Source organism: Aptenodytes patagonicus, chromosome 10 (genome assembly GCF_965638725.1).
Source record: "Aptenodytes patagonicus chromosome 10, bAptPat1.pri.cur, whole genome shotgun sequence".
NCBI classification, from domain to species: domain Eukaryota; kingdom Metazoa; phylum Chordata; class Aves; order Sphenisciformes; family Spheniscidae; genus Aptenodytes; species Aptenodytes patagonicus.
The window spans coordinates 24775265-24798829 of NC_134958.1; the positions used below are offsets into that span (position 1 = coordinate 24775265).

Sequence of the window (23565 nt, forward strand, 5' to 3'; positions counted from 1 at the left end):
AGAACAGAACAGGTCTGTTGCAGGTCCTTTGTCATACTTCATGCCTGTGAAGTATGGACATTTCTAATAGCACGAGATATCTACTTATATTTAGGCACTAACTCCCAATTTTAGTGTGGGGTGCAGCGGTTTAGAAGTGCTTCATTTTTAGCTGCTGTGGTTCTTTGCACAGACATTCACCACCTTCAGTCTTAGCCTGGACTGCAGTTCCATGTTGAGTTAGATGACAAGCATATGACATTCTCGGACACTAGGTGTGCTGTGTCTGCCTTTTGGATTACTGAGGGCAGAATAAAGGGGTACTCTGAACTGTCTGCTTAATGGCCTAGGTGCAGAGAATGGAGGGCAAACTCCTGGCTACAGGAGTGATTTCTGGCGACGATACCTTGACCCAGCTGGCCATGCATTTGCAACCCACAGGTTTTAGAAAGATTTCACCCTTTCCAGCTTGACAATTCAGATCCATGCAATAGCATTAAGCATCTGACAGTGAGGCATTTAAAACAATACTCGCTGTAAGAGCACGAGCGTGATTTGGTTGCCTAAGAAAAGGCATCTATAGGCATCATATGAGAAACTTGTGTGTCCCCCACCTGATGCTCTAGAAAGGCACAGGAATCCATTTGGTTCTGCTTCACATGTGCCCATCCTGTGGAACATGCAAGGGATCAATATAAGATGTGAACAGACTCCTGGATGTTGGCAACAGACCCTGAAGAGATCCAGGCTTAGATGTCCCCGTGTCAGCTAAGCACCTAAATTCCATCGGGATGCAAATACCTCAGTGTAGGAGCTTGCTGCCACTTCAGATGCTCAGAGGTATCCTGCGTGGCCTTCAAGTTGCCACTTCAAAATGACATGCAGGTCGTGTCGGTCCTTGCACAAACCTACAGACTTGTTCTAAAGGCTTGGGTATAAACGAGTGTCTTCAACGGCATCAAGTGCATATGTTCAGACAACTACATCGAGAGCCTTGAGCTGAGTTCCGCTCTCTGGCCCGTCTCACTTACCCCTGACTGTGTTAAATACTTTCCTCAAGACTTCTAAAGATGGTGACCCCAGCTTCCAAAAAGGGCGTTACGAACAAGATAGACGGTCTTTCTGTCAGCACAATCCTTCCTCACTGAACAATCAGGCAGCACTTCTGCACCCTCCCTGAGCACCCACATGCTCCCTTCAGCACTCTTGGCCACTAGGAACAACTGCCCCTGAGACGGACAGAAGACTTGACACGCTTTTGTGATACGCTTGGAAGCAATGTCATGTTGTGGCACAACGTTTTGTAACAAGGTATGTAGGAAGACAAGAGACTTGAATTTCAACACCAGCTTTATTGCGATGCAGGGTGAATCAGAATGAACGGGAATGAAGCTAACTTCAGCACTGGGGCCTGCAGTCCATGAAGAGATGCACCTCTTCTTTTAGCTAGAGAGTTGTGAAGGAACTGTTGGTCTCCCTGCATGACACAGCCGGGTGTTCAGCTCTGCACTAGTGCTGGCGAAGGCTAGACGTGTGCTTTCTTTGCGGACCAAAGCAAAGAGAGATCTCTGCTACCAACTCAGTTGGTGCAGGCTGCCTTTTCCCCAGTAAATGACAGCTTGCACCTTGTGGAATAAACGGCCCACGGCCACATGGCATACTGTTTACGTTAGATCTCTTTTGGGTCTCATCTAGCGCGTAGCCAACTAGCACGACTCCAAAAATGTGGATGTTCTTGTTTAAATTTTTCAATTCAAAAAGGGGTTTTGTAGCAGCTTAGCGAGGTGTGGTGATTTTCACTTTTTATTAATATCTTGCCCAGTATCTCTGTTCTGTGACCCTGGCGGTAACAGGAAGAAACGAAAAGGGCGTTTGAGAGTTCTGCAAAGAAGTAGTGAGGGGAATTCTTATTGAGCTTATAAGAAACCAATGCCCGGTGGTAGGTATGGAATTGAAGAGAGGTATCAAGACACGGTGTAAGGTAGTCTACGCTCCCTCTGGCCACTCTACAAAAGGGACATTTGGGACTATACAGTGTTTTCATGGAATAGTTTCCACCAGGTGGAACTTTCTATTTTCTTTGTGCCGATGCCATGTCGTGGGTACATATGTGCTAAAAACCTGTTTGGAAAAAATGTGTTTCAGCTATGTCTTGTAAACAATCAATCTGAGTCTTTATGACCAAACTGAGCCTGTGATTACTGCTATGGTGTTGAGACTAGAAGAGGAGTTTCCTAACAGACATAATCTGGAACAGAGGAACCTGGAATTACCAAAAAACCCTACCCAAGCCCTTAAAAAAATTCCACATGCCCAAACGTTAATCAGTGACAAGAACTAATGTAACTCACATAGACAATTTCAAATTTGATGAATTTTAAGAGATTCTGAGAGCTGTGGTCAAGTGTGTGTTAAGAGTAGCTGAATCTAATGTACTAAAAGAGCTAGGGAATCCCTGCAGTCCTGGATGGGGGAGTTGAACGACTGCTCCTTACCCTCGTTTTCATGTCCTGCTAGCAGTGAGCCTGAGCATGAACTCCCAATAGGTGCATGTACACGCACGTGCGCACGCGCGCGCGCACACACACACACACAGAGCCACCAATGGATCAATACGGACAGAAGGACACTATCTTTACAGGTCTCCACGTAACACAGACAGCATGACTGTGGATCGCTACTAATTGAAAATCCCCTTCATGGGTTTCTCTGTCTACCAGACCTTTTGTCTCCCCAGTCCTGGTCTCCCAGGACCTTGGTCTTTTCAATGTCTGACATCCAGAGTCCCAGCCTGTCAAGCAGTTGGACTTCAGACTTATGGTCTCTCCAGTATCTTGCTCCCTGACACCAGCCTCTCCAATTTTTGGCCCTTAAACTTCTGTCACTCCAGAAGCTGGCTTTCAGGCCTCTTGTCCTACTCAATAGCTTTATGCTCATTACCAAACCACTCACATATACGCACATGCACACATAAAAGGGAACATCTCGAGGCAGGACATAGAAAGGAAAATAGTTTAATAAAAAGGTGGGATGGATTGCGGTAGCCAGGTACAGCGCTTGGCCAGACAGCTGTTGTATTGACCAACAGCCTACTTATGCATGACCAGTCCCTTTCAGCTCCTTTTCTCTTCATTTTCCCATGCTTGACACCTTTCTTTATCTTCCTTTGGCCTTTTCCCTAAAAAACCTGTAACATCTCAAATTCTTTTGTTTAATCCCCAATTTTCCCTCCACCCTCAGACTTCCTACAGCAAATTCTATACTACTTTACGCAGCAGTCCCTTTGAGTTTGCATAGCACTTGGGAGAGTTTAATCTGTTGAACCACCTTAGCAGGTTTCTGTACCAGTGACAACAGCTCAGTCATTCACCTCTGATGGTCTTAGGGGCGACTGATTCAGATGGATCAGGCTGTCAGCATTCTCCACCCTGTCATTGTTCCTCTGATCACCCTCTGTGTCCATTTTGAACAGTCATTAGCCCGATATCCTTGTGGCGTGCTTACCGGTTCCAGTTTGTCATAGCTTATCCTTGCATTTGGAGAGAAGGGAGACCTTAGAGACACTCATTTTTTCACAGAGAGCTTTTTTCAGTGCTCTTTTCACTTCCTGGTTCCTCAGACAGTAAATGAAGGGGTTTAGGATGGGAGTGACAATAGTGTACACAGCTGACACAAGCTTATTCAAGTCGAAAGGGTCGATCTTCTTGGGCCGGGCATACATGAAGAGGGTGGCTGAGAAGAAAATGGTGACCACAGTTAGGTGGGAAGAACACGTGGAGAAGGCTTTCTTCTTACTCTGGGTATTGGGGATGTGCAGGATTGTCATGACAATTAATAGGTAGGAGACAATAGTGATGAAGAGGGGAACAAGCAGTATGAATAAGGCCAACACAAAGTCCACCATCTCTGCCAGTGACGTATCAGTGCAGGCGAGGTTCAGCACAGGGCTAACATCACAGAAAAAATGGTTGATAACATGGGGACCGCAAAAGTTCAGCTGAGAGACGAAGGAAATCTTGATCAAAGACACAGTGAACCCGCTGAACCAGGAGACAACTACCAGGTATAGGCACATTTGGTACGTCATCATGACCGGATAGCGCAATGGTTGACAGATGGCCACATAGCGGTCGTATGCCATTGCAGAGAGAAGGACACACTCAGTGCACATGAAGGAGCTGAAGAAAAACAGTTGGGTCATGCATCCCACAAAGGAAATACTCCTGTCTTCAGCAATAAAATTTGCCAAGAGTTTAGGGATAGTGACTGAGACGTACCAGACCTCAATGAAGGAGAGGTGACCAAGGAAAAAATACATGGGTTTGCAGAGCTCACAGTTTGTCTTGATCAGGGCAATGATGACCACATTCTCCAAAACAGTTAAAATGTAGGTCAGCAGAAATACTATGGAGAGCAGTACATGCAAGTCCGGTAGGGCTGGGAATCCTAGCAAGAGGAACACGTGGCCCTGAGTGGAATTCTTCTCCTCCATGCGGAGGAGTGCAGAGCTGAGCCTTGGAGATTAAACATAGACCCGGAAAAAAGAAAGCAGAATATGAGGCAGTTAAAAGTTAAACAAAAATTCCAATCCCTAGACGGGATTTGTCTGACTAAGCTTTAGATGCTTGCCTTACAGGTTCCCCTTTCAGTCAATGGAAAGAAACAGGCAGTTCATCTGACCTACTGACACCTACCTTAGGATGACATATACTGCATCAAAAGTGCAGGCCTGGTAAAGACAAGGGAAACGTAGATGACTAGTACAGGAATAGGCACCCAAGCAGAAGCCATTTAGAGTACATTCTGATGAATCCCACCCCCGACTTCTATGTTCATCTTTATTCTAGTTGTTTACTAAATCTTTGGTCAAATTTTCAAAGGCGTTAATGGGAGCTAGAAAAACTAAGCATCTAGCCTTTTGGATTCAGGTGTCTCAGAACTGTGATCCTGAAGTTAGTGGAAAGTAAGAGGTGGGCATCCTCTACCACTACTTTTGCCTGTTGAAACAGTTTGCATATGGAATGTACGGGTTTTTTGAAACAGGAACATTTACAAGAATTGGTACGTTGTTACGAGGCAATGTTAAAACTATATTGACGGACCATTTCCTAGGAAAATGAGAAATTCAAGTAAGTGATTTCAGCCTGGGGAGAAAAAAATAATTAATGACACAGAAATTCTGGTTCCTGGATATTGACCACAGGTGGCTGACTTCTGAAACATTCCTTTATAAAACATCGTTGAAACATTTGAGAAGTTAATGAACTGGGTTTACACGCCAGCAAACATGACCATGTCCTAGATTAAATCCAGGATTTTCCTTAAATCATCCAGAAGCAGACCCTACATCTGTCTTCAGGTGGGATGACTCATTATCAAGAGGTGCCCAGCTCTGTCGTTAATCACAGAAAACGGAACTGGCTAGATGTTAGACACCAGACGCCAAGGAAGAAGGATCCTGTCCTTGATAACTTACTCTCATTTAACTACAATAAGATCTGGACACCGAGCGCCTTATGGTCCTCGACAACCAGCCTTTCTATGATTTTGCCATGGTGATAGATAAAAGTAATAGATTTTCTATTACTGTTGATGTTTACGTTAGCCTTGCTATTTTGTTGCTCAATTTAAGAGTCCTGTTTGTGGGTTTGGTTTTTTCCCCCACATATTTTTAAGATGGTAATCACAAGTGTTATAGGCCAAGCTTTGTATCTAGGACTTCATTTAGGCACAAATATTAGCTACCCAAAGTCAGGCTGCCCAAACCAAAGTTTACTCTTTGTTCTTATAAAACAGACAATAGGCTCCTGATCTTGATGTTGGCCAGGTGCTGCATGCACTGCTCCCTGCCACAGCTATTGCTACACACGCTGACCGTGCCTGGCTAATGTGACAAGAGGGATGGGATTCATCAACCCTAAGGTAGACATCCAGCTTCTAGGCATCTAACTCAAACCTAGCTCTTTACGCCTCCTCTATAGTCTATAGAGGGCACTAGGCACAACCAGTGGGAGATTCATCTCCTCCTAATATAGGTGTCTAGATAAGGACAGACGTGTCACATCCTAGGAGATGACCTCCGCTGATGACAAAGGGCATCTAGAGCACTGATTCACATGTAGTCGTTCTCATGTGGACACCGGAATTCCACCCTTGCTTCTTCGCTTAGGGCAATATTGTTACGAACTTCTGTTATCTTAGGCAATCACATCAAAGGAAGTGTTAAAAGAATCTTTTCAGGAAAGAGTAGGAATGCGAAGAAATGGATCAAATCAATATTCTGTTTCTGACTTTCTGTTGCAATCCCTGCCCTGCCACTTCTCTCTCTTCTCTGGGCTCTCACATCACTTCTCTCTTTCGTATACCTTCTCTCTCTTTCCCTCCTATTGATCTCTCATCCACTGCAATTTTTAGACATTTGTCTTACAAGCTACCTTTTTAACATTTCCAAGTAGCATAATTTCTAACTGCAAGAAAAGAGAACCACCCGCCCAGATCTCCAGGATATTGTTTAAAAAAACAAATGCACCTTTTCATAAGCCTCTCTTTCAAGTAAGAGACTATAAAGTGTCAATGACTTAATTATAAAACAAAAGGAAACATTGACTCTGTGGAAGTGTGAAACAGAGGAGTGCAAGATCCGGGGAGGGAATAAGAAGCAACAGCGTAGTACAGACCCCGGACTCAGGAGAGCAGACTTCAGCATATTCAGGAAACGGGCTTGGCTAAGCAGGCAACACACAATGGGGCTCCAACGCAAAAAGGCGGCATACAGGAGACGGAAACAAAGCAGGGATTTAGAAACTGCAAAGCAGGGATTTAGAAGCACTTTCCAGGGATATGGGCATTGGGTTAGGAAAGCCAAAGCTCAGCTGGAGTTCAGACCAGCAAGGGCCATCAAGGGCAACAAGAAGAGCTTCTACTGCTACATTAGTAGTCAAAGGTTGAATAAGGAAAATGGGGCCCTGTTGCTGAATGACCCAGGTGAGTAAGTGACAGCGGGCACAGGTAAAGCGGAGATACTTAATGCCTTCTCTGTCTCACTTGCAGGGGACCAGCTGCTATGTTCATGGGCAGGGATGCCATCCAGAGGGACCTGGACAGGTCAGAAGAACGGGCCAAGAGGAAACGCATGAAATTCAAGAACGACAAATACAAAGTCCCACCCCTAGGAAGGAAGAAGACCTTGCAGCAATATGAGCCGGGGACTGGCGGGCTGAGGAGCAGCTCTGCAGGAAAAACCCTGGGAGATTTTCGAGATCTGACAGGATAAAGCTCTGAGCCACCTGGTATGACCTCGTAGCCGATTCTCCTCTGACCTCATAGCGGATTCTGCTTCAAGCAGGAGGTTGTACTAGAGACCTCCTGAGGTCCCTTCCAACCTGAATTGACCTATGACCCTAAAGAAGTGCATATGAAATTCCTGTTAGGCCAATTTTAACAGCTTCCTTTTAATTCTGAGGGGAAAAAAAAATACTTAGAGCTGTTTTCACATGCTACCTGAAGGCAAAATACAGGTGAAAAGAAGTATGAAACATTATTTATTTCACTACTTTTATTAACTTGTTGAGCTGTTCATACTATAAAATAAATAAATATACCTCGGTGGAGATTTTTAAAACACTAGTGCTTTTTCTCTTATTATTCTCATTTTTTAAAATGAGAATTGTCATTATGATCCTTGTGAGTTCATCAGGGTGAAAACAATTTTGCTGGAAAATGTTTTTTGCCTATTAAAAAAAAGCAACCCTGAACATCATTGAAACAATTTCAATTAAAATCTCGCACCAGTTTACAGACTTGGATCTAAAAAGCCTATCAGACTTTAAGGTGCATCTTTTACACCTAATTTTAGATCCATTTTACACACTTCAAAAGGTGCATTTTCTCCCCATTCATTGTCGAGTACAATGCCTAGAGGATCAGCTAAAATTTAGACAATGACGCTTTTCAGATCAAATGAATTGCCACTAAAAAGGGTTCAAGAACAATAGTCATATTAGCAGCTGCAGCCGTTTTACTGTGGTCAGTTTATATGCAGAAAGTTAGGACTGATTAGTGCAGCATCAGGACCCTGTAAAGTCCAAAATTTCTGGAGGAATGTATTTGACACTATCATCTCAATAAAAATAATTTCTGTTGGCTTATGAAGCCTGTTTCAAATCACCGCCTCATTAACATTAACATTAACATTAACATTAACATTAACATTAACATTAACATTAACATTAACATTAACATTAACATTATTATTGCTCTTTGCAGTTCACTGTTTTGCCCATATATAAACGTAGTATAAACTTATTTATCAAAATGTGATTTATATATACAAAAAAAAAATCATGAAAGAAGATTTAGCCTCATAATCACCAATTCAACCTGTTTCCTCATTTATGTCTGGTACGAACATGTGCAGTGCATCTCTCCAAAATAAAATGATGGACATTGGGTGCAAGAACTTACAAGACTGAGACTTGAGGAAGTTCACAAGCAAGGCTGAAGGAGACCAGAATTTGAGGCTCGTCACATGAAAATAAGACAATCAGCTACACATTGGTCCCATCTTATGGGGCTTCTCCAGATTTTTGTATTTCCTTTTTATCCTTGAAGTCGTATATGGAGGAGAAATCAGAAGTGTCTTTAAGTAGACATGGTTCCACAGACTTCAGTGAACCTCTGACATTTTAGAGCAGGCTGTGACTGCTTGTTGTATACAGGAGCATAATTCCACACAGAGGCCTTTGAGACCTTGTCAGCAAGCCTTCAGACCATTCCCCAAAGGATCCTGCCTCTGGAGAGATGACTGCAGGACTGACTTTTTTTTTTTGTCCCTTGCCACGTTAAACACTGCTCTCACGTTTTTGGATAGTTCTGAGAGTTCTGTGGCCCGGTAGTTTCAGCACTGAGCTGGAAAACAAAATCCCTAAAAATGTGATCGTATTATCTGAGTTGCAGATACGTAACAAGGGCTTCGTGTGTGCTTGTCATGCCATTTTGAGGGAGGCAGTATAGGCCAGAATGATGGTATCCAACCAACAGTGATAATCTCTCTCTCAAGCCCTGCACAGATTTTGTGCATGGGGCAGGAGCAGGAAGGGTGCTATGACTCAAGTCCAGTAGAAGCTCCAGCAATTGCTATTGCTTCTTTTCTTGTATCTAATAAAGGCAACAAGGAGGGGGAACAAAGACGGGAGGAAGCCAGATCCTACAGAGAGAGACTTCAGTGCCTGAATTCACAGCAGGTAGAATGAAGATCTTCTAATACGGTGAATGCAGTTCTGGGTGCGGTTTAGCTGACCAAAGCTGTAGGTGTCATTGAGCTGTCCATGCCATCACAACCTAAAGGGTTACCTGGCCTGCGGTTGTGTACGGATTGTGACTGTGTGTTTGTAGGATTCCATTATATACAAGGACATGGAGGCTTTATCCTTGAAATTTCTCTACTTTATTACAGATTACCACAAATACCACAAGAATCACCAGTAGCAAGTATACCTATGATTAATAAAGCAAGTATATATATCTCAAGCTATTATAAATTATTATCAGCAATCAATAGTATAGCAGCAATCAATAATAACAGCAATAAAAAATAGCAACAATCAATAACAGCGGCACTCAATAATAACAGCAACAAATGTATATATAATATTACAGGTTACTACAAACTTATCGCTAGTAGTGCAAACTTACCAATAATATAACAGCATATATACTTATGATAGATCACTTATATGCCCTTATATGGTACCAAGAGCATTAAACCAATCCCAGAGGGTAGGACAAACCGATCTCAGAAGGGGATCCAACCATCTCAGAAGTGGGAGGACAAACCACACTGACCCCAGAAGTGGGTCCAGAGGGGGAACCAAATAAAATAACAGTCTCACTTCAAAAGTGATCCACATCACGGAGTTTGGGGTGAGCCAGGTGTCCCTGGCGAGGGTTCAAAATCTTGTAGAAAGTTCATGCAGAGAGCTCAACCTGTTTAGGAAAAGGAAAAAAATGTGCAGAGCGCAGGCAGGAGGAACAGAAAGAGGCATGAACACAAGTATTGGTGCTGGCAGTGCCAGGGAGCATTGGACAGGGCTTGAGAGGTCGCAGCAGTGGCATTCACAGGAGCAGAGTGGCGCAGCGGAAGCGTGCTGGGCCCATAACCCAGAGGTCGATGGATCGAAACCATCCTCTGCTAACAAGGTCTTTTTCCCCTCGCTCCAGCAGCAGCCTCTGCCTCTCCTTTGCATCTTTCAGCAAGTTTTAACCGGCACTACCGCGCTCCAGCTCTCTGGGCACCCATGGTCATGGCTCTCCTGCTCACTCGGACCATTCTTTCTGCCACCTTCTCCTTTGCTTTCTTGGCAGCCAGCACTCCCAAAGCGACCCTCGGCAAGGCAGACGGGTGAGTATGGAGCAGCAGGCAGAGCACAGCACAGAGCTCCCCCCATGCGGCAGTGGGTGTCCTGGGGACACAGGTATTTCTCCCTTCCCGTCAGGCAGCTCAATCTGCAACTTCCCAGCCACAAGTGGGGACCTCCAGGGATCTGCAGGTGGGGAGGAGGACGAGGCTGATATTAGTTTGGGAAATACCAATGTGATCAACTCAGCCACCTGGGAGCTTTCTCTGTCCTACTCTGTTTGCTGCCGTGCCCACTTGTAGGTCCAGCCAGGAGCAGGGCCGAGCAGGTATTCCCAATGGGCACTGTATTGGCTACATATGGCAAGGTTTTGGTAGTGGAGGGGTCAGGGGGTGCAGCAGGGTGGCCTCTGTGAGACGAGGTAAGGGGCTGCCCTGTGTCGGACACAGCCAGTTCCAGCTCCAGAGTGGACCCACCGCACGACACGGATGAGCCATCAGCAAAGTCTGTGGCCCCCCTGTGAAAACACATACCGGAAAGGGCAGAATACACCGGGCAGAGGGAGGAGGAAGGAACAAAAGGAGTGGGAAAGAGCAGAGGGAAGCTGCGTCCGGCTTGGGCAGGCAAAGGAGCCTGGTGCGAGGGAGTGAAGTTGAGCCTGGGACCGGGGAGAGGAAAGGTGGTGGTTGATGTTTGTCTTTTTGTTTCTCACTACGTGAATCTGTTTTAACTGGCAAAAAATTATTTTTTCCCAAATCAAGCCTGGTTTGCCCACAACAGTTTTTGCTAAGCCACGTCCTTGTGTTTATCTTGAGCCATGAGCTTTCTCATGCAGCCTTCAGTGCCCTGCACCCCAGCGAAGGTGGGGAAAGGAGTGAGCAGCTGGGTGGGTGTTTGGCTGTGCTCATACCACCAGAGGTGCATAGACACAAGCGCACGTACACTTGCATAGTACATGCACAGCTGGCACACGTATGAACGCAGATGGGGAGCAGCACCATTTCCAGCACCCACAGAAGCACCACCAGCACTGGCACAGGCATGAACAAGACAGCTGGCCCAAGCCTTTTCTTTCCCTCTGGCTGCTTAGGGCTGGAGATCAGTGCTGGAGACAGACCCCCTCCCTCCCACATGCACGCCAGCAGGTCCCTCGAACCCCTGGCCGTACCATAGGTCCGTGCAGAGTCCATGCCCGGAGCTCAGTCCTGGTGTGTCCAGCGTCCTGCTCCAAGCCTGGGCAGTCCCTGATGCTGATCTCCCCTAGTCGGCGGCTAGTGCAGCTTGAGATTCCCTAGCCAGCATCTTACACACACAGAAAAGCACACACAGCCTCGCAGCTTGAGGTCGTGCGTGTGTGTGCAGGGGGCTGGCAGGAGGAGGCCGGCCAGGCTGCCCAGTGGAGGAGCAGGAGGGAGGAGGCCACCAGGTGCGTTGGTGGTATAGTGGTGAGCATAGCTGCCTTCCAAGCAGTTGACCCGGGTTCGATTCCCGGCCAACGCAGCTTAAACTTTTACTTTAGCCAGGCTCCACCAGCCTTCTCTCTCCTGCTCCAAAATCGCCCACCCAGCTTCCCCCAACAAGTTCACCTCCCACCAGTAAGGAAGCAAGCAGAGAACAGCTGCGTGACAGGCAGCTCTGCTGCTCACTGTCAAAGCCATACTCACAGGCACAGATCTCTGCCCTGCTCCTCCCAGCACAGCAGCCCTGGCTCCTCACAGCCTCAAGCAACACCTCTATACCCCCCAACTTAGGCATCTCTGCCTCCTCCATGGGCCTGTAAGGGGGGAAAGCCTCAGCCCTGTTGCTGGGTCCCACAAAACCAGCCCCATCTCTTGGAAGCTTTCTTGTGCAAGCCCGGCAATGGCGTGACCAGAGCAGCACAGAGGCAGGGTGCTGTCCCTGAACCTTGGGTGAGAGGGAACAACCTCTACTCTGGTCCTCTATTCCCTGCCATGATACATCTGATTTTGCTGGACAGGCTCTGTCTTCATCCCTGGTGCTCCCCAGTTTTTCTCCCAGGGATCCCAGATAAGGGTGCTGGTGAGAAATGCTGATACAGCGTCAGCTGCTTTGGGCCCTGGAGGACACCCCGCTGAGACCAGTGTATTCTTCCTGCTGAGGTGGCTCCAGGCTGGGCTTCTCACTGTGGTGTTGGTACAGGAGCCAGAGGAGAAGGATTTTTGGTCTGACCCAGAGCTAGACCTGGTACTGCTACTGCCTGGCAAGAAAAGCATGCTGCTGTGGCATGGTAAAGATGAAGATTGAGAATGCCTAGGTGGGGACCAAGACATACACTGTGCTTCATGAGGCCAGGTATGCAATTTGGGGGCACAGTGGGAGGATGTCTGGTTTTTATCATGTCTCAAAGTCACACTGGAGTGATTTGCTCTCCATCCTCCTCCATCTTTTCCATGTCTCCAGTGCTGGCTGGTCAAATGTGGGGTTTCATCCCCATCAGAGGGGATGCTGGTATGTGCAAAGCCTGTGTTCAGAGCACAGTATTATTTCCTCTATAGCACTCTTTCCTGAAAACAGACTCTGGTACGCACTGTAACTTTGAAATACTCTGTTTAATAATCAGTCGGAGCCCCTATGCCCCCTGCCCATGTGCAGGGCCGCAGCCTACCGTGTCCAGGCTCCGACATTGCAGAGACATCCTGAAGATTACTGGAATTGGGTGTAACAATGTTCTTGGTAACTTAGAAGTAAAACACCCTCATTTCTCTTGCAGCTTACAGCCTGTGGGCCAAGGGAAACACAAGGACCATCTCACAACTAGACTTTTTACCTCAAGGAGGTGAAGCTTCTCAAGTCTCTGGTTCCAGGGTTGCTTAAATCAAAAAAAGCAACATACTTTGATGTGCTGACAGTCAAAAACCATTCTGGGCGGTGGGGTTGTATGGATGGTTTGGGTTGGCAGAGTATTTACAGACTCCCACTCTGTCAATAGCAGTGCTATAAGTTGGTGGAGTTATGAGGAGGGGGATTGTGATTGCTCTGTTCCCTACTGAAAGGCCCACCCTAACCCCATCTTGCAGTCACACTGCCTACGTCCAGACCTGAAAACCAGCGCTTTCCTCCCTTCCACTCCATACCTATCCCCTGGAATTATTCCCACAACTTCTCTGAAAGAAAGAATTGCAATGGCTGTTTTTCATATGAACTTTGTGAACAACAGTTGAGAGGACCTATCAAAAGGTCTGACCAATTGGGCCACTGGTCTTTGACCACCCTCACAGTAAAACAAGGTTACTGTGTGTGGCATTTCTTGTATTTCCACGTGAGTCCATTGCTTCTTGCCATCTCACTGGGCACGTGTGACAAGAAGATGGCGCTGTCGTCTTTATTCTGCCTGGCCACCCTCCTGCCCCAGGTGTTTAGCAACATGCATAAGGTACCCCCTGAGCCTTCCCTTCCCCAGGCTAACCAAATCCCGCTCTTCCAGACTGTCCTTGGAAGACAGAGGAGCCATGTCCTTAATCACATCAGTGTCCCTTTGGCAGGGCTGACAGAGCCCCTAGCTGTGCAGAAATGGGAAGCAGCCACACGATGACACCCGTGGAGTCCCTGTAAGGACACTTGGCATGCAGATGTCCAGGTCTCCTGCAGAGGAAGGACACCTTGCAGAAGGCTTTCCACTTGCTGCGGGGAACAGATCAGACCAAGGGAGAAAGCAGAAGCAACAGCATTCACTCAGGGGGAGACGTGCACCTGCCCCAAAGCTCATGCACCTGGAGCAGCAATGACTGCTGAGAGCTTTTGGTGGTGCAGCATTGAGGAGAGAAACGCATCATCTGGGAGACTAAACAGCAACACTGGATATTCCTTTGCGCTTGGCTGCATGCTTGCACGTGGGAGGCCTCGGTTTACTGCTGAGCAGCTTAGGTGCTTTTTTCCTCCAAAACACCTGTGAGTAGCAAGGTGCATCACCAAAAGGAAAGGAGGCATAAACCTGCCTTCCAAATGCCAGGACCCTGCCTGAGATTCAGGCTCAGGAAGGCAACTTGTCCCTGCCTGTTTCTGAAGGGGGCCTCCACAACCCAGCTGGGCACACGTGCCCATTTTTTCCTGCCACCTCAGCAAGTGTTGCCATCTCAGCCCAGTTCATAAGCCTGCTTCTGTCCTCTGGCCTGGGGTACTCAGGGCAGGCAGCAAAAAGTCACTGCTTCCTGAGCATACATGCAAGACACAGTGGGTACGCTGGCAGAAGAAATGAGATCAGCTCTTGAATGCTTTCAGTGGCGTGACTCAAGGCAGAACCTGAGAGATATCACAGGGTCGTGATCACAAGGCTACAAACTCACATTCCATTTCTCTGAGGCTTTTCAGTATTTCTCTTGCCTGCTTGCTTATTTTTGGTGCTCTGGTATCAGTTCAGGGAGTGCTTTGCACAACTGGTGGTAAGCTCAGGACACAGGCCACTGCTCTTCCTTGCAGAGCAGGTGGCTAACTGGGGGAGGAGGAGAACAATCAACCACAAGTCTCCAGCTATGCTGCACAAAGTCTTTAATGAGAAGGACGAAATACAGTGGCACAGGACAGAGACCAAGAAACACATCTGCAGGGTTCAGGGAGGCACAGAGAATGGCCCATTTCCCAAGAACAAGCTCCACACAAAGCACTTGCCTTTTCCCATTCTGCCCTACCTGGTGGCAATCCCAGACCACCAAGAGCAGTCCCTAACTCCGGCACCCTCCCCCCATCAGCAGGAGGTTCAGCAAAGCAGAAGAGAACGAGCCCTTTCTCGAGGAGCTCAGAGCAAAGCAGAGCCAGAGGAGGCACGGCGAGGCCTGCCGTGCAGCGAGGAGCAGCGGGCCCAGGTCCCTCCTGCCACGTGGGATGAGGACACCCAGCCCGTCTGCAAGCCGTGGCCACGCTCCTCCTGCGCGGTCCCCGTCTTCCTTCCTGCTCCAAAGGGGATGATCCGCCGGCTTCAGCAGTTCAGACTGCATCGGCGGGGAGGCAGACAGAGCCCTGACCCCCCCAGACCAAGGGAGCCCCCAGAAGAGATGGGAACCCCGCCGGTGCTGAGGGAGCTCCCAACAGCAGCGGAGAGAGAGGATCCCACGGCTGTGCTCTGAGGGAAGGAGGTGAGGATGGGGCCCGGCAGGGTCACCACCACCGGGGAGGCCTCAATGACCACCGTCGAGTCAGCGCAGCGGGCGACACAGGGCTCATTGCAGCTGCTTGCAAGTGGGGTTGGGCCAGAGGCACCGCAGGGGCCTGGGGGACAGGGTCTGAAGCAAGACATCTCTTGGTGAGGGAGGCAAAGCTGAAACACAGAGCAGGCAGGGAGCTCAAACCTCAATATCAGTCTGTCTTTCTTTTCCTCAGCTCTCTGCGTGGACACTATTTGTTTTAAAAACACACAGTGTGCCTACAGCTCCCACGGCCCTCGTCGCACCCTCCGAGTTGCACAGCACAGGAAGGCTGACCCACTTTTGGGATAGGGCCCAGCAGAGTGGCTTCAAAGCACCTGTGGAAAGACTGATCATACCCCAGCCCCAGAACAAACATTGCTGCATTGAAGGAGGCACTGGATGCACGCGGCCATTTGGTTACAGACCATCTGCCGAAGGCAGAAATTCTGGTGGGCAGACCTCCCTGCAGCTCAGCCCCACTGATCCCCTTCTGCTTGAAAGAAACCCCCTCTTCCCAGCTCTCCCCAGCCAGCCCCATGAAAAGGGAGAGAGGTGACAGCCCTTCAACAGTCCTATTGCAGGGCCAAGCTGAGGCAGCCCAAGCATCAACGTGAATAACCCCCGTGACAGCAGTTCAGCCCACAGGGAGAGATGGAGCGGACTCGGGCTTACCTGGTTCCTCAAGGAAAGGGAGGCAAGAGAGGAGGATGCGGAGCCTGGAGCAGCGCAGGCTTTTATGCTGTGTCCCAGAGCCCCACGGGGGCCACAAGCACTCCTTGCTCATGATGCATCTAAACACCTAGCCGTTGCCGCTTGCCGAGGCCTCGCTGGTGATTAAGCCCTTGCCTCTTTCATCTGAAATGTTTTGCTCCTGCTTCATACCACCAAACATCGAAAGAATTTGTCTGTGTCCCAGCTTCACAAAGCCAGTTAGCTTCGAGGTCTCAGGCTAGTGTGCAGGGAGATTTTAAGTGGGTTTGCATCATATGGAATGCCTTTGTCACATTGCTCTCTTCACAGTGAGCATGCCCACCAGTCATGTTGAAATTCAACCATGAAGGGCACCTCAAGTCAGCTCTCAAGTGCTTTCAGTGCACGGACTCACGCTAACCCTAGGAGAAATCTCTCTCCCAGCTAGTCATCATAGGCTCGCAGGAGGTGGTTGGAGAAGAGACTCATGATTCCAGGGATGTGGCAAAGCTCAACGGGAAGGAAGGACTGTTGTGGGCTGGAGGGATTGAGGGCCACGAGGACCTTCCTTATGCTCTTTAGGCTCTGCCACAGCCTGTTTGTTCTGCCCGCGAGCACAGGGAACAAAGGCAGATTCATAACGATGAAGAGCAGACCAGAGGGTCAGGCAGGTCTCCCTCAAGTGTCCTCTCCATGGGATCTCCATAGCCATGTCCCTTGACCACTTCACCAGGCCCTCACGCTCCTTCCAACCAGGGGTCTGGGCTCAGCTTGGGAAGTGGAGAACCTGTTGGAAAGAAGCAAATCAAGGCAGAGGAGGGTGATCAAAGAGATGCCCGCGTCCTTCCCTGGAAGAGACCCACACCCAAAATGACCTGTTTTGCTCAGCCAGTTCATCCCAGAGGCCAAAGGCCTGGATGGCCTGCTTTGGAGGAGCGGCACAGGGCAGGGAGCCAGAAGAGCTCACGGCTCTTTTTCCTGGGTCAGGGATGGGGAAGCCCATTCCATGCATTTCAGACTACAAAGGGAGATTGGATCCGTCTCCCAGAGCGCCTGGGAGTCATCGTGATGTGGAAGCATTGGGAAAAACCCTGAGCTCCAGGCAAACATGAGTCACCCTGCTGTGGACTTCAGTGGACACATTGTCCTGGCCTCAGGCATGCCAGGGATACTAGAGCTCATAGCCTCATTCCTCCAAAAGTGCCGCTTTCCTCTAGACTGTTTCCACATATTTTAGCACTGTTCCTGAAACAACTGGTGCTTCTATGCACTCCTGTGCTGCTGCTGCTGCTGCCTGCCAAGGCATTGCCTTTTGGTGGCTATTCAAGGGCTCATGTGACTCAGTGAACCCCAGAATGATGGTTAGGAAGGACCTCTGGAGGTCCTCTGGGTTGACCTCCTGCTCTGAGCAAACCAAACTTCCCACATACCTCAGGAAGCTCTGGGCCTTGTCCCGTTGACTTCTGAACACTGCCACTGTTGGAGAGGTCACTGTCTCTTGTGCACCTCTTTCAGGGCTGCACTGCACCCCCTGTGGGCTACCAGGAGATGACAGTGAGGGTGCCAGCACTGGTGAACATATCCCAGGGTTATGGTGTAAGGTCTCGAGATGGGTTGAATAGAAGTCCTCATGTGGTCCGTATAATGACACGTCAAGGATGCCCACTTCTCTATCTCATTCTCCGTCTGGTTGTTTCATCCCGCTTTTAAAACCAACCCATTTCTAGGTTTGATGTGAATGACCCAAGAGGCTGGTGTGTACTGCATGGCACCATGAAGAGCAAAAAGGCTGGATGCGTGCAAGGAATGCCACCTGCTCTGCGTTTCACTTTCATGCCAGTGACTAGAAGACCCTTCTGGGCAGAAGGGCTGGAAAGAGGAAAGAAAGTCTGTCCCAGCACAACTTTTCTTGTAAATCCTGGGGGGAACCTTCACTCCTAATCCTGGTATTTACCTCATGTCCACCTCCAGACCTTACCCCATAACCCTGGGATCTTCTCACCAGTGCTGGCACCCTCACGGTCATCTCCTGGTGGCCCACTTGTGGGCCTGGGAGGCTCAGCTGTGAGAGCCCCTGGCTGGTAGGGTGGGGACCAGGCCTCAAGCCCCTGCTCAGGTGAAAGCGCACCTGTTTGGTGGATACATGGTTGGCGTGGGAGATCTCTAAAGGTCCTTTCCAACCCAAGCTCTTTGCTGATAGCTGGGGAGGAATCGTTGCCCTTCTGTTGGCATGATAGAGGCCATATCTGGATTGGTGTGCCCCATTTTGGGTCCCCAGGGACAAGAGAAGTGGTGATGATCTCTCATGGAGAGAAGTACTGGCAGAGGACCAGGCAGAATGTAAGGGCTGGAGCACATGACATATGAGGTGAGGCCGAGGGCACTAGGTTTGTGGAGCCTGGCAGAGATGAGCAAGGAGGGGAGCAGGGGATGGATGTAACTGCAAAAGGGCAAGAGGCCCAGAGCCTGCTGAGGTAGCAGGGAAGTTCTGTCTGCTGAGAGCAGTGGATCGGAGCAGAGGACCTCCAGAGGCCCATACCAACCTTCATTATTCTGGGGTGCAGTGAGTCACATGAGCCCCCGAGCAGCCACCAAAAGACAATGCCTTGGAAGGCAGCAGCAGCAGGAGATTGCATAGAAGCACCAGTTGTTTCATGAGGCTATGATCTCTGGTATCCCTGGCATGCCTGAGGCCAGGACACCATGTCCACTGAAGCTCACAGCAGGGTGACTTGTGTTTGCCTGGAGCTCAGGGTTTTTCCCAACGCTTCTAAAATGCGATGACTCCCAGGTGCTCTGGGAGACGGATCCAATCTCCCTTTGTAGTCTGAAATGCATGGAATGGGCCACCCCATCCCTGACAAGAAAAAGGGACATGAGCTTTTGGCTCCCTGCCCTGCGCCTCTCCTCCAAAGCAGGCCATCCAGGCCTTTGGCCTCCGGGGTGACCTGGCTGAGCAAAACAGGTCATTTTGGGTGTGGGTCTCTTCCAGGGAAGGACGCGGGCATCTCTCTGATCACAAAACCAGGCCGTGGCAGAGCCTGATGAGCATAAGCAAGGTCCTCATGGCCCTCAGTCCTTCCCGCAGGGGGCTTCCCTCCAGCCCGCAAAGGACTTTCCTTGCTGTTGAGCTTTGCCACATCCCTGGAGAGGTGCGTCTCCTCTCCTGTATGGCATTGTGCAGTCTTGACCTCCTGCCTGAACTTACCCATTGTCTCCTGTGTGTCTACGATGACGCACGGGGAGAAAAGTCTCTCAGGGTTAGCGTGAGTCCATGCACTGAAAGCACTTGAGAGCTGACTTGAGGTGCCCTTCATGGTTGAATTTCAACATGACTGGTGGGCATGCTCACTGTGAAGAGAGCAATGTGACAAAGGCATTCCATATGATGCAAACCCACTTAAAATCTCCCTGCACACTAGCCTGAGACCTCGAAGCTAACTGGCTTTGTGAAGCTGGGACACAGACGAATTCTTTCGATGTTTGGTGGTATGAAGCAGGAGCAAAACATTTCAGATGAAAGAGGCAAGGGCTTAATCACCAGCGAGGCCTCGGCAAGCGGCAACGGCTAGGTGTTTAGATGCATCATGAGCAAGGAGTGCTTGTGGCCCCCGTGGGGCTCTGGGACACAGCATAAAAGCCTGCGCTGCTCCAGGCTCCGCATCCTCCTCTCTTGCCTCCCTTTCCTTGAGGAACCAGGTAAGCCCGAGTCCGCTCCATCTCTCCCTGTGGGCTGAACTGCTGTCACGGGGGTTATTCACGTTGATGCTTGGGCTGCCTCAGCTTGGCCCTGCAATAGGACTGTTGAAGGGCTGTCACCTCTCTCCCTTTTCATGGGGCTGGCTGGGGAGAGCTGGGAAGAGGGGGTTTCTTTCAAGCAGAAGGGGATCAGTGGGGCTGAGCTGCAGGGAGGTCTGCCCACCAGAATTTCTGCCTTCGGCAGATGGTCTGTAACCAAATGGCCGCGTGCATCCAGTGCCTCCTTCAATGCAGCAATGTTTGTTCTGGGGCTGGGGTATGATCAGTCTTTCCACAGGTGCTTTGAAGCCACTCTGCTGGGCCCTATCCCAAAAGTGGGTCAGCCTTCCTGTGCTGTGCAACTCGGAGGGTGCGACGAGGGCCGTGGGAGCTGTAGGCACACTGTGTGTTTTTAAAACAAATAGTGTCCACGCAGAGAGCTGAGGAAAAGAAAGACAGACTGATATTGAGGTTTGAGCTCCCTGCCTGCTCTGTGTTTCAGCTTTGCCTCCCTCACCGAGAGATGTCTTGCTTCAGACCCTGTCCCCCAGGCCCCTGCGGTGCCTCTGGCCCAACCCCACTTGCAAGCAGCTGCAATGAGCCCTGTGTCGCCCGCTGCGCTGACTCGACGGTGGTCATTGAGGCCTCCCCGGTGGTGGTGACCCTGCCGGGCCCCATCCTCACCTCCTTCCCTCAGAGCACAGCCGTGGGATCCTCTCTCTCCGCTGCTGTTGGGAGCTCCCTCAGCGCCGGCGGGGTTCCCATCTCTTCTGGGGGCTCCCTTGGTCTGGGGGGGTCAGGGCTCTGTCTGCCTCCCCGCCGATGCAATCTGAACTGCTGAAGCCGGCGGATCATCCCCTTTGGAGCAGGAAGGAAGACGGGGACCGCGCAGGAGGAGCGTGGCCACGGCTTGCAGACGGGCTGGGTGTCCTCATCCCACGTGGCAGGAGGGACCTGGGCCCGCTGCTCCTCGCTGCACGGCAGGCCTCGCCGTGCCTCCTCTGGCTCTGCTTTGCTCTGAGCTCCTCGAGAAAGGGCTCGTTCTCTTCTGCTTTGCTGAACCTCCTGCTGATGGGGGGAGGGTGCCGGAGTTAGGGACTGCTCTTGGTGGTCTGGGATTGCCACCAGGTAGGGCAGAATGGGAAAAGGCAAGTGCTTTGTGTGGAGCTTGTTCTTGGGAAATGGGCCATTCTCTGTGCCTCCCCGAATCCTGCAGATGTGTTTCTTGGTCTCTGTCCTGTGCCACTGTATTTCGTCCTTCTCATTAAAGACTTTGTGCAGCATAGCTGGAGACTCGTGGTGGTTTCTTCTCCTCCTCCTCAGTTAGCCACCTGCTCTGCAAGAAGAGCACTGGCCTTTCTTCTGAGCCTACCGCTTGCTACTTGAAATGGAGAAGGGAGGTCCTGCTCTCTCCCTTGGCACTGATTGTGTCCCCTAGCGTTGGGCACTGCCAGTTATCAGTGAAGCTCCCTGAACTGATACCAGAGCACCAAAAATAAGCAAGCAGGCAAGAGAAATACTGAAAAGCCTCAGAGAAATGGAGCATTACGGCTGGTCATCTGTCGTGGTCTAAGCTGGCAGGCAGCTAAACACCGCACAGCCATTCACTCACTCCTCCAAAAGTGGGATGGGGGAGAGAATCGGAAAAAAGTTAAAATTCCTGGGTTGAGATAAAGATATTTTAATAGGATAGAAAAGGAAGGGGAAAGTGTTATAGTGATAAAAGAATATAAAAAACAAATGATGCACAATGCAGTTGCTCACCACCCACTGACTGATGCCCAGCCCGTTCCCGAGCAGCGGCCACACCCCCCCGGCCAACCTCCCCAGTTTTTTGTTCAGCATTACGTCATATGGTATGGAATATCCCTTTGGCCAGTTTGGGTCAGCTGTCCTGGCTGTGTCCCTTCCCAGCTACTTGTGCACCTCCAGCCTCCTCGCTGGCAGGGCAGTATGAGAAGCTGAAAGTCCTTGACTAGTGTAAGCACTGCTCAGCAACAACTAAAACATCAGTGTGTTATCAACATTATCCTCATTCTAAATCCAAAACACAGCACTGTACCAGCTACTAGGAAGAAAATTAGCTCTATCCCAACCGAAACCAGGACATCATGACATCCCCGTAATGTCTCTCATGGTCAGCCTTGAGTCCTACCACTGAAAGCACTTGAGAGCTGACCTCATTTCTTCTGCCACTGTACCCAGAAGGCCTTGCATGAATGCTCAGGAAGCAGTGACTTTTCACTGACTTTTCAGGGCCTGCCTTGAGTACTTCCTGGCAGAAGACTGAAGAACGCTTATGAACTGGGCTGAGATGACAACACTCTTCCATGGGTTTGAAGCCCCCCAGGGTGCCTGTTGTCATGCTGCAGGAGAGGAGGTTGGAGCCCTTTCACCATTTGCAGGCAAACATGGCTACAGCTGTTTGCTGTACTGCTGTGCAGGGGTGGGATGGGGAGAGGTGGGTTGTAACGTGGCATCTTTTGAGAATGATGCAAAATGTGTAGTCTGTGCTCAGGATTAATGAGGTGGCAGCCAAAAAATGGAAATGCGTGCTCAGCTGAGTTGTCGAGGGCACGTTCCATAAAAGGCAGGGACAAGTTGCCTTTCTGAGCCTGAATATCAGGCAGGGTCCTGGCATTTGGAAGTCAGGTTTATGCCTCCTTTCCTTTTGGTGATGCACCTTGCTACTCACAGGTGTTTTGGAGGAAAAAAGCACCTAAGCTGCTCAGCAGTAAACCGAGGCCTCCCACGTGCAAGCATGCAGCCAAGCGCAAAGGAATATCCAGTGTTGCTGTTTAGTCTCCCAGATGATGCGTTTCTCTCCTCAATGCTGCACCACCAAAAGCTCTCAGCAGTCATTGCTGCTCCAGGTGCATGAGCTTTGGGGCAGGTGCACGTCTCCCCCTGAGTGAATGCTGTTGCTTCTGCTTTCTCCCTTGGTCTGATCTGTTCCCCGCAGCAAGTGGAAAGCCTTCTGCAAGGTGTCCTTCCTCTGCAGGAGACCTGGACATCTGCATGCCAAGTGTCCTTACAGGGACTCCACGGGTGTCATCGTGTGGCTGCTTCCCATTTCTGCACAGCTAGGGGCTCTGTCAGCCCTGCCAAAGGGACACTGAGGTGATTATGGTCTTGGCTCCTCTGTCTTACAAGGACAGGCTGGGAGAGCTGGGGTTGGTTAGATTGGGGAAGGGAAGGCTGAGAGTGCTGGAGGGCGGACAGGTGGATGAAAGGAGAGAGAGCCATCCTCTTGTCTCTAGTGCTTAGTGAGAGCTCAAGAAGCAATGGACACAGGTGGCAATACAAGTAATGTCACACACAGTAACCCTGTTTTACCGCGAGGGTGGTCAAAGATGGGAACCAGTTTCCCAGGGAGGTTGTTCAGCCAGTTATTTGGACGTGAATGTTAATACAAACCTTTTGAATTAACTTCTCAGTCCTCTCAAATTTTCTTCAGAAATTTCATATGAAAAACACTCAATGGCACTTCTCTCTTTCATTAGTGTTGTGGGAATAAAGTCCAGGGGATGGGTATGCAGCGGAAAGGAGGAAAGTGCTGGTTTTCAGGTCTGGACGTAGGCAGTGTGACTGCAAGATGGGGTTAGGGTGGGCCTTTCAGTGGGGAAGAGTCCATGCACAAACACAATCCCCCGCTTTGTAAC

At 49.7% G+C, this 23565-nt stretch overlaps 1 protein-coding gene and 2 non-coding genes across 3 annotated transcripts; 2 read left to right on the forward strand and 1 right to left on the reverse strand.

Annotated features, from left to right (window-relative positions):
- Positions 1 to 325: 325 nt before the first annotated feature.
- LOC143165230 (olfactory receptor 6B1-like) lies at positions 326 to 4471 on the reverse strand. Its single transcript, XM_076348686.1, has 2 exons — positions 3544 to 4471; positions 326 to 372 (listed from the first exon to the last, which is right to left on the reverse strand). The coding sequence occupies exons 1-2, from the start codon at positions 4469 to 4471 to the stop codon at positions 326 to 328; spliced, it is 975 nt and encodes a 324-aa protein (XP_076204801.1).
- A 5628-nt stretch (positions 4472 to 10099) lies between these two features.
- Positions 10100 to 10171, forward strand: TRNAM-CAU (transfer RNA methionine (anticodon CAU)). Its single transcript has one exon. It is a non-coding gene; the product is annotated as a tRNA-Met (tRNA).
- A 1591-nt stretch (positions 10172 to 11762) lies between these two features.
- On the forward strand, positions 11763 to 11834 carry TRNAG-UCC (transfer RNA glycine (anticodon UCC)). The gene has a single exon. It is a non-coding gene; the product is annotated as a tRNA-Gly (tRNA).
- The last annotated feature ends 11731 nt before the right edge of the window (positions 11835 to 23565 follow it).